This window comes from Hibiscus syriacus, unplaced genomic scaffold (genome assembly GCF_006381635.1).
Source record: "Hibiscus syriacus cultivar Baekdansim isolate YM2019G1 unplaced genomic scaffold, ASM638163v2 tig00110505_pilon, whole genome shotgun sequence".
In the NCBI taxonomy this organism is placed as follows: Eukaryota; Viridiplantae; Streptophyta; class Magnoliopsida; order Malvales; family Malvaceae; genus Hibiscus; species Hibiscus syriacus.
The window spans coordinates 3,809,173-3,819,107 of record NW_024062765.1 but is presented as its reverse complement, the minus strand read 5'-3'; the positions used below and the strand labels follow the sequence as shown (position 1 = coordinate 3,819,107).

The following is a 9,935-nucleotide window of genomic DNA, read 5'->3' as shown; positions in this document are numbered from 1 at the left end:
CGATGCACCTTGATAGTGCACCGACGCACCATGTTATGGGCAACCTTTTTGAGTAGAAAAATCATCCCCAAAAGGCTCCAAAACATCCCCAACGGTTATATACGACATCAAACACATTCCAAGCTATAAATACAAGCTAAGGACACTTGAATAAGTAAGAGAACAACTATCCAAGCAATCAAACACAAGAGAAGAGTTTTTCAATCTTATTTCATCTTTCTCTTGTAAATATTTTTTTTTGTGAGCTCAATCTTGTAAACTCCTACCTTAGAGAGGTTTTCTTGTTTACTTATTTTATTATTTTGTAAAAGGGAAAGGTTCTAGCTTATCCCGTGTAAAAGCTAGGGAAAAGTTCTAGTTTAGCCCGAAAAAACTAGGGAGTTGTAAGGTTATCTCTTTGTCTTCAAAAGAAAGAACAAATTAGTGAATTTGTTGGAAAATCCTTGGTGAGGAGCTAAGGTAATGGACGTAGACTTTGGTTTAGAAAGTCGAACAACTCTAAATCGTTGTGTAATTTTGTATCTTTCAATCTCCTTACTCCCTAAACTCAAAAATCGTTCCGACCCCTCTTTGCAAACCGTTCCGATTGTAGAATCGAGCTTCCAAAAATCCCAACACTACAAGGTATGTCTATACTCTAGGAGGTACGGAAGTGAGTTGGGTTTCTCAACTACAGAAGATAGTTGCTTTATCCACAACTGAAGCAGAATATGTCAATGTTATAGAAGCCAGCAAGGAGATGGTTTGGCTCCAAAGTTTCTTGGAAGAGTTAGGCAAAAAACAAGAAAACAATGTCTTGTATTGCGATAGTCAAAGTGTTTTCCATCTAGCAAAGAATTCGTCTTTTTATTCCAGGACGAAACACATACAATTATGATATCATTTTATCCAGTCTCTTCTGGAAGATGGGATTTTAAAACTTGAAAAGATTAGTAGAGCTCAAAATCCGGCAGATATGTTGACAAAGACGGTGACCACGGAAAAACTGAAGTTGTGTTCAGTTTCAGTTGGCATGCTAGAGTAACAATACTAGAGAAGCTGTTGCATTGATCGAGGTGTGAAGACAGATTAAAATCAATCTTCAAATGGGAGATTGTTGAAGAAAAGTCAACAAAGGGAGGAAATGGGGGCACCACCCAAATGCATGATTTTCAACAAAATGGGCAATATTTTATTGAAATAAAAAATGAATTAATTATATTTTAGCCACTGCACACTTTAGGATATTTACAAGTTAGTCCTTAAACTTCAACTATAAATACACTAGCCCATTTAGCTTCAAAATTACCCCAAATCATTTCTTTCTCCTAATACTAGAGAACTTTCTTGTGAGTAGTGAGTGTTTTGTAAACACCTGTAAATTTTCTCTGCAGCAGTCCGGAGACGTAGGCATAATTGGTTGAACCCCGTTATCAATTTTGAGTATTATTTTTCCGCTTTTAATTCACATTCTCACTAATCTAGTTATACGAAAATTACTTCATTTCTTGTTTTATTTGCCAACAGTACGCCCGTCCGATGTTTGCTGTTGAAATATGAATATATTCTCTCCCCATTGAGAAATTTGATTCCCTTCCTATATTATTTCATTTCAATCCACCCGCCCACTACCTTTTGCTTTTCTGCCAAATTCGGAATATGTGGTGGAAGAGAATTTCAATATTCCCTCCATGTTCTCATCTCTATTGCATGAATCGAATTCCGTGGTCCTTGTTCCTTTCTTCTCTATCTATAATCAGTAAACTCGATCGCCAATCCACGCTGCAATCGCATGCAACTGCAACCTCAGTTTTATTTGGTATTCTCTCTTTTCTCCTTCTCTGTTCAATTCATTCATTCATTTTTTACGTAAATGGAATTGAAGTTTATTTCATACTGCTCCATTTTCAGCACGATCCAGCGTCAAACTTGAGCTGCAACCTGTTGACTGACTATGGGTAACAGTAACGTGAACGTCGTAAGTCTTCTACTCTTCCGCCGATTTATTATAAATTATAATTACTTTTTGCTTTTGAAAATGACATGTTTTTTTGGGGTACTTACTTAAAGCTATTACATACCATTTCTCTGATGTCACGTTTTGTTGAAATGCAGAACACAGAGGAATGCACTGATATTGGTACGGTGTTCTTTCCCTTCGCATATATGTTGCATTCTCTTTCTGGTATTTGGTTGTTCATCCTGTTATGAAATTATATTCCTGCCGGTCCTGGAAAAGAATGCTTTTTAATACCACATCTCCATTATACAGAGTTTCGTTACACTAATTGAACTTGTAAAAATTAAAATGAAGCAATTTCAACTAAATTTGATAAGCATGCCCTCCATTCAGAGGCATTTGTTTTTGTTCCTTATCTCAAATGGCTTGTAAAGGAAAAAAGAGAAATCCTTTTGGTTTCTAAAGTATGCTTTTGGATTTAATTTCAGGTGCAGTGTTGAGAAATGGATGAGAAGTCCTTTTGCAGGTAAATGTGACAAATGTTGATCATTCTTTTTTATTGGACTGATGTCATTACTCATCTGGGAATGATATTCTCTGTTTCGAAAGTGGAATCTCATAACAAGTAAGGGAAGAATTTTAAAGTTGTTTAATTTGTTGGGAGTCTCACAAATATGACTGGTGGAGAAACTTGGAAAAGAAGGTTCCTGACATTGCAAAATCTGGGTTTACATCTGTATGGTTGCCGCTACCAACTCATTCCTTTTCACCAGAAGGTTAGAGAACATTTTTCATCAAAGCATGAGCTAATTGCTTATCACGTATGCACATGTCTGATCAATATATATATATATAGGGTTAGGATCAACTTATACAATATAAAATCTATGTAAAACTAAAAGAGTTTTACATAGTGTAACAAAATCATATCCCATATATATATATATATATATAGGGTTAGGATCAACTTATACAATATAAAATCTATGTAAAACTAAAAGAGTTTTACATAGTGTAACAAAATCATATCCCATATATATATATATATATATATCCTTTTGTCTTATAACAGGCTATCTTCCACAAAACCTTTATTCACTCAATTCTGAATATGGGTCTGAACAGCTGTTGAAGGCTTTACTCCAGAAGCTAAAGCAGTACAAAGTTAGAGCGATGGCCGACATAGTAATCAATCATCGTATTGGAACTACTAAAGGTAATGGAGGAATGTATAACCGTAATGACGGAATTCTACTCGCGTGGAACGAACATGCTGTCACATCGTGTACTGGTGGATTGGTAACATAACATTCTATATTTGCACCGTCTCTTTGATGCTTTGTAATTGTGGACTTATACTGTAATGTAAGATTTTTTTTACCTCAAATATCTCTTAGGGTAACAGAAGCACAGTAGACAACTTCAATGGGGTTCCAAATATTGATCACAGCCGACGTTTCGTTCGTAAGGACATCATAGGTTGGCTAAAGTGGTTACGCAGTGTCAGCTTTCAAGATTTTCACTTCGATTTTGCAAGGGGGTAAGAACAATGCTGCACTATTAGGTTATTGTAGTCTCTAAAATTCATCTGTTTTCCATCTCAGAACGTTAATGTTGATACAATGCTTCGCTTCAGTTACTCGGCAAAATATGTCAAAGAATATATTGAAGAAGCTAAGCCTATATTTTCTGTTGGGGAATATTGGGATTCCTGCAACTATAACGGATATGGTTAGACTATAACCAAGTTAATGCACTTGATCTGTTTGTCGTATCGAACATCTTCCATAAAAGACTGGTTAAATATGAATGTTGTCGGTATCCGGCATGTTATATCTTATTACATTATATTCACAACCTCTACTGCAGATAGCCATAGACAAAGGATCATTAATTGGATTGATGCCACGGGACAGATTTCAACTGCATTTGACTTCACAATCAAGGGGATTCTTCAGGTATGACAGAAAATATAATATTGCTATTTTTTCCAAGAGAAAGGAACTGCATTTTAGCCTATTGCGGCACCAAATTCTCCTGCTATTTTTGATGCATTTTTTTTTATATTTACTTATTTGTAACTTTGCAGGAGGCTGTAATGGGGCAGGTCTGGCGTCTGCGTGACCCTCAAGGGAAGCCACCAGGTGTAATGGGGTGGTGGCCTTCAAGGGCTCTCACATTTATCGATAACCATGACACAGGCTCAACACAGGTACTGCAAGTTATGGTAAAACTCAGAACCTGCATCTTCCCAATCCGGAATTTACTCACCTGCCAATTGTTTTATTCTTGCAGGCTCATTGGCCTTTCCCCTCAAATCATATTATGGAGGTATGAGTTAAAGTTTGTAGCAATCAACACAAGATGATTTTCAATTTGCATCATAATTTCCCTTGAACTAGTTGCTGTTATATATATATATACACACACACGCTCGCATATTATTGATTCCCTGTGTTCCTTCTTACAGGGATATGCATACATACTTGCACATCCAGGAAAACCAACAGTTTTCTATGATCACTTTTACGATTGGGGTGATATACAACACAACCACTGATTTCCAAGCAAACATTTTTCCGATGAATGCTTTTTTTAAGTTTTGGTACGCATGCATGCAGATGAACATTCGAAGGCGTCAAGATATCCACAGCCTTCATCTGTCAGGATCCTGGAGTCCCAATACAACCTGTATTCTGCAATGATCGGAGACAAAGTACGCATGAAGATTGGGGATGGTTCCTGGTGTCCAACTAGCAGAGAGTGGACACTTGCAACCAGCGGACACCGAATGCAGTGTGGCAAAAGCAATGATTCCTCATCCATCTTTCCTTTCATTGCTGATCCCTTTGGTACTGGGGAATGTGATGCAAGGCATCCCAGTCAGGCATGATGGCTACTCCTTACATTTTACAATATTAAATAAAGTCATCCCATCTCCAAATTTGCTTTGGAAAGTATCATGCCTCAGGAATTAACTACATTTTCCATCAAAAAAATTATAGAGCATCTTTAATTAGTCTTACATTTTGTTCCTGGTGTTGACACATATCTATTCATACACTCAATTTAGAACTTGGAAGTCTTTTTACTTCATTCATTCTCTTCTATTTTTTTTGGCCTTTATATCAGCTTAAAGAACCTATAAGAGCAGTTATAAACAATTGCCAGACAAGTGACTTGAAGGAGCTCCATATATTTTTGCAGTAGTGAGGTTGAAAATTGATTATACAATCAATGAGACATTAGATTATGAAATCAATGGAGGAATTATATAGGCTTGAGAAAACAGCAGGCAATAGAAAATGCCGCTGATTGATAATGATCTATCTAGTTGCTGCAAATGATAAGAAATCCTATTAATAACCAGTTGTCTAGTAAGATGAGAGGCTAAGTCTTTAAGCACGGTAAGGTTCAAATTCTGATGTTGTGAACAAAGAAAATCAGGTTGGAAGTGTCCTCTCATAATGAATCTTTATAATATTCGATCCGAATTATTCAACCAATGAGTCCGAGTCGCATTATGGTTGAGCTGGAAAGAGACACTTATAGCATCAATCATAAAACGATATAAACATGTATATGGTTCGTGTTTTGAAACTAAATACAAAGAAAAATCTTCTTCCCCACCACATTTGCTTCTCGATCTAACACAACATGACGTGATCTTTCTGCAATATTTTATGGGATTGCCCACCTAAAATACCCATTGTCCCATATTCACGACAAATCACTCTCTCTCACGTAACATACACTGCATCAAAATCTCTTAACATCTGCAATTTCTTTATCCATGTTGGCAATCTCAAGAACCTCTTTTCATTTACCATTTTCAATTACCCTTTCTTTTCTTTTTACCTACCCAATTGCAATCATCGCCTTATTTAGCTTTACCCAATGTTTTCCAATTAGAACTCGGCTCCATTTGTGGATAAGCCTGCTACCAGATGTCAGAAGATGAGACAACCAACATTTGCCTACATATACTGCATATTTGTATTATATAATGTAAAGGTACTTGCTAACCATATAAACAAAAAGTATTACAGCAACATGTTCACCAGGAAAAAAGAAGAAGAAGAAGAATGATGAGGAGGTGCATGAGAAAGTATGATAATTGCATGAGAATTAAGAGGTTGTCCGCATGCATCAAAAGTGGGATTGGAGGGCTTAGCTTTGCTTTGTTACAGCCAATAACCATGGATGCATGTCAGAATAGAACTTTCTTCACCACAGTCAGCATCATAATATTTAATTTCAAGAAGAGAAATTAAACAATAAAAAAGGTATATCTAATTTCTTATGACTTAAATATGACTGAATATATAGATGCAAATTAAGAATATCTCCTTATTCTAAAATAATGAGTTGTGAAGATTCAAACAAGAGAGTGATTGCTATATAAGAAGAGATGAAATCTCTTCATAAGAATAATACATAAAACCTAGTAAAGGTTCCTAATGATATTATTAAGCACAATTTAGTTCAAGCCTTGCTTGATATTGTGGCCATTTATAATTTCAAGCTTTGAGCAGTTAAATGTGAAAACTTAAATGAAGAGTGAGGCATGTATCTACATACAATAATCATAGAGTTTTATAGTCGATGTTGATAAAGAGTATGAAATTCGGTTTGAATAAAAAAAGTTAATGCAAGTTTTCTTTCAATTTAAGTTCCTATCCCTATAAATATATATTACAAATTAATGATTAAAGGTGAATTTATTTACCCTAAGATCTTATATAGTCGTAATTCGGCAAAACTTTCGAGATAATGTTCTGGAAAAAATGAATTCACGAGATAAAGCACTCCCAAGATTAATTGCTCAAATAAGATGAAATTCACAGTGTTGGCCGTAGGTCGCCATGCCTTCCGGGCGACCTACTAGGTCGCCATGTCTTCCCGACGAGCTACAAGAGATTGCATGTGCCATGCACGTCCCAACACGCTGGGCATTCGAGGCCATCCGAAAGCATCCGAGGCCATCCGAGGCCATCCGACCGAGGCCATCCGAACAAGCTATGCGAGGGCATCCGAGGGCAACCGAGCGAGCTATGCGAGGGAATCCGAGGGCAACCGAGCGAGGGTAGGTCGCCCGGAGTGCATGGCGACTTACAAAAATGTCGCCCGGAGGCCATGGCGACCTATGTGTTGGGACGTGCATGTGCCATGCAACATGTTCATTCTCTCTGTTTGAGCAAGGGTAGGTCGCCCGGAGTGCATGGCGACCTACAAGGTCGCCCGGAAGGCATGGCGACCTACGGCCAACATTGTGGATTTCACCCTATTTGAGCAATTAATTTTGGGAGTGCATTAGCTCGTGAATTAATTTCTTTCAGAACATTATCTCGAAAGTTTTGCCGTCGTAATTCTCTCGTAATCTTTTTTTATATAGTGAAAAATTCTCATTCATTATCTATAATTTTATTCGTTAAAATTTCTCATAAATCTTAATATTTTTTTCTTTTTAATTTATGATCATTTATGTTTGTCGTTACTGTTGTATAACATCACCTACACAACTCAATAAAATGAATACAACTATAAAAAAATACATTATAGTAAGGTCATTGAAACCGTTAATTATTATGCTTAACCAGTTCTATTCTCTCTCCGTCAACGTCCCAGTTTTCCCTCCAAAACGAAGCTGGTCGAGTTTTGTCAGTATTTGGTGAGACAGTAACCAAGAAGTCTCTTAAGCAACCTTTTACTCCAGTTTCATATACAGAGAGAGAGAGTGCTTTTGATGTATAACGAGGCTGTGTTTCGTCAGAAAACACTGAAGGGAGGGGGTGGGGTTTTTTCACCAGTAACGACGGAAGCTAGAGAATAACCATGATGATGATCCTTCTAAATATTTTATGACTCTGACTCTCCTCCTTAATCATCCAATCTGATTATTACTCGTAATCTTTTTCAATCTGAAACGTCCCCCTTCTCCTCTTTAAATAGGAGAACTTATCAACCCTAACTCAGATCTCCTGCTTCTATTCTCTTTTCCTCCTCACCGGTGTTTTCTTTTACTTTCATGGGGATTTCGCAAAGGGCTTCTTACAGAGTTCATTCGCATTCTGTCCACCTCGCATCATAGAACAAGCCTTTTTTTTGTTCCTTCTATGATCTTTCATGGAGGTGGGCATACTGCCAACTGGGCTGTGTTGGCTTCTCTTTGTAAAACCCTTGTCATGCATTTCTTCCCTTGGAAAAGGATCCACTCAACTCACCATGCAGAGACTATGATTATATATCTTCATCCATTTCTATAATTGTTAAGTTTTACTCTTTTGTATGCTATTTTTCCAGTGATGATCCTCTGATCCTTTTGTATGCCATTTTATCTGTTTGGTGCTTTCCCCCCTCTTTTACAGATTAATTTTCTCGTCTTTTCCTTTTAATATTTGAATGCTTTCTTCTGTTTTTGTTTTACAGTTGAGCAATATCTAGGGTTTTACCATCTTTTGTTTGTATGCATCGGAGTCGGTAAAGATCCATGAATTTATATAAAAATATCCCAGTAAACCCTAGCGTAATTATCATCAAAATCCAAAGGACATAGATAAGAAGATTTTGTCAGAGTTTCCATAACACACCCAAATGATGACTTGAAACTTAGCTTTTTCTTTCATTGAGATAGCTTTGCCTGGTTCTGTGTATTGTGTGCAGATATACTCATTTTGAATAAAGTTGTTATTAGATTACTATCAAACTAAGTAATATATTATGTGAATGGCCTCATGCATGATTGCCACCACTTACACCATGCCAGTTACGTATTAAAGCATACTCCCTTATCCAATTATTTTATCATTTTTATATTTTTAAAATATTTCATTTAAAAGATTATTTGGTTAGCTTTTTTAGATAATGTTGTTGATTTTTTTTTAAAAAAATAATGTTGTTTTCAGATTATTTGTTCGGATGATATAAATACTATAGTTACAATGCGAATCGTATTGCATTACTTGCGACTCATGTAGGACCTAGCACTTGCATTTCGTCTTTTACTTACTCTCCTGCCATGCATCCATTTAAAAACTAATTTAAATATCAATTGAAAGTTGAATGGATATACAATGATACTCTCCCGTCCTTTTCTAATTTGCAATGTAAATAACAATTAAATTTTGAGAAAAAAAAAAACATTGGGTGCGGAAGGCGCATTGCAAATTTGAGAAAAAGCTCAAGTGTGTGTGGGAGACGCATTGTAAGTGCTGCGTCTGCGTCTCGAAACAATTGAGTCATAGGGACTACATGACGTCTTCAAGTGATCCTATAACAATTATATTATTCGAGTAAATAATTTTGATTACTATTATTCAAGCAATTTTTTTAGATCATTATCGTAAAAATTTTCGTAATAATCTGTTTTGAATTACTATACGATAGTTTTGGCTTGCTAAAATTATGTGTATAATCGATAAATGATAAAATAATTGAATATCATTGTGGAGGAATAGGTTTACAGTGAATATCGTATATCGGAACACATTATTAATATGACACATTGAAACACATCATTAAATAAGTATTAAAAAATTCAAAGATCATTCCATGATTGATTCATTTTAAGAATTTAATTATAATTATAATATAATTAAATTATCAAGTTTCTTTTATTTAAAAACCAGCAATACAAACTGCAGCATTTTCACTTTAATCATTTAAATATTTTTTCTTTTCACTTTGATCACCGATCTTTTAATTTTATCAATCAGACCACCTAACTATTTAATTATATTCAATCAAATTACTTGTTATTATTTAATAGAAGTACTAATAAAATTAGTATAATTATACATCCTATCAATTTGGTCTAATTTAAATTTAATTCAATAAATTAACATTTCAATCAGAATATGACATGTGTCAACACATGCCTCATTTAGTTGGTCAAATGCACCAACGTCTATTTATTTAATAATAAATTTAATGATATAAAATAAAGAAAAAACATTCAAATGATATTTAAATTTAAATACTTTTATATTTTAAAACA

The 9,935-nt window shown here is 35.3% G+C and overlaps 1 protein-coding gene across 1 annotated transcript; it reads left to right on the top strand.

The window, feature by feature from the left end:
* Positions 1–1,705: 1,705 nt before the first annotated feature.
* On the top strand, positions 1,706–4,956 carry LOC120129951 (probable alpha-amylase 2). Its single transcript, XM_039147333.1, has 12 exons — positions 1,706–1,798; positions 1,865–1,957; positions 2,095–2,119; positions 2,428–2,715; positions 3,012–3,238; positions 3,337–3,479; positions 3,576–3,670; positions 3,809–3,897; positions 4,029–4,151; positions 4,235–4,270; positions 4,410–4,476; positions 4,561–4,956. The coding sequence occupies exons 5-12, from the start codon at positions 3,113–3,115 to the stop codon at positions 4,830–4,832; spliced, it is 951 nt and encodes a 316-aa protein (XP_039003264.1). The 5' UTR covers positions 1,706–1,798; positions 1,865–1,957; positions 2,095–2,119; positions 2,428–2,715; positions 3,012–3,112; the 3' UTR covers positions 4,833–4,956.
* The last annotated feature ends 4,979 nt before the right edge of the window (positions 4,957–9,935 follow it).

What these genes read in the sequence shown, in the direction of transcription:
- LOC120129951 (XM_039147333.1), top strand. Translation starts at nt 3,113, where the DNA reads ATGGCCGACATAGTAATCAATCATCGTATTGGAACTACTAAAGGTAAT. An exon ending in CATCGTGTACTGGTGGATTG is followed by an intron (nt 3,239 to 3,336) that starts GTAACATAACAT and finishes AATATCTCTTAG; the next exon opens with GGTAACAGAAGCACAGTAGA. An exon ending in CTGCAACTATAACGGATATG is followed by an intron (nt 3,671 to 3,808) that starts GTTAGACTATAA and finishes CCTCTACTGCAG; the next exon opens with ATAGCCATAGACAAAGGATC.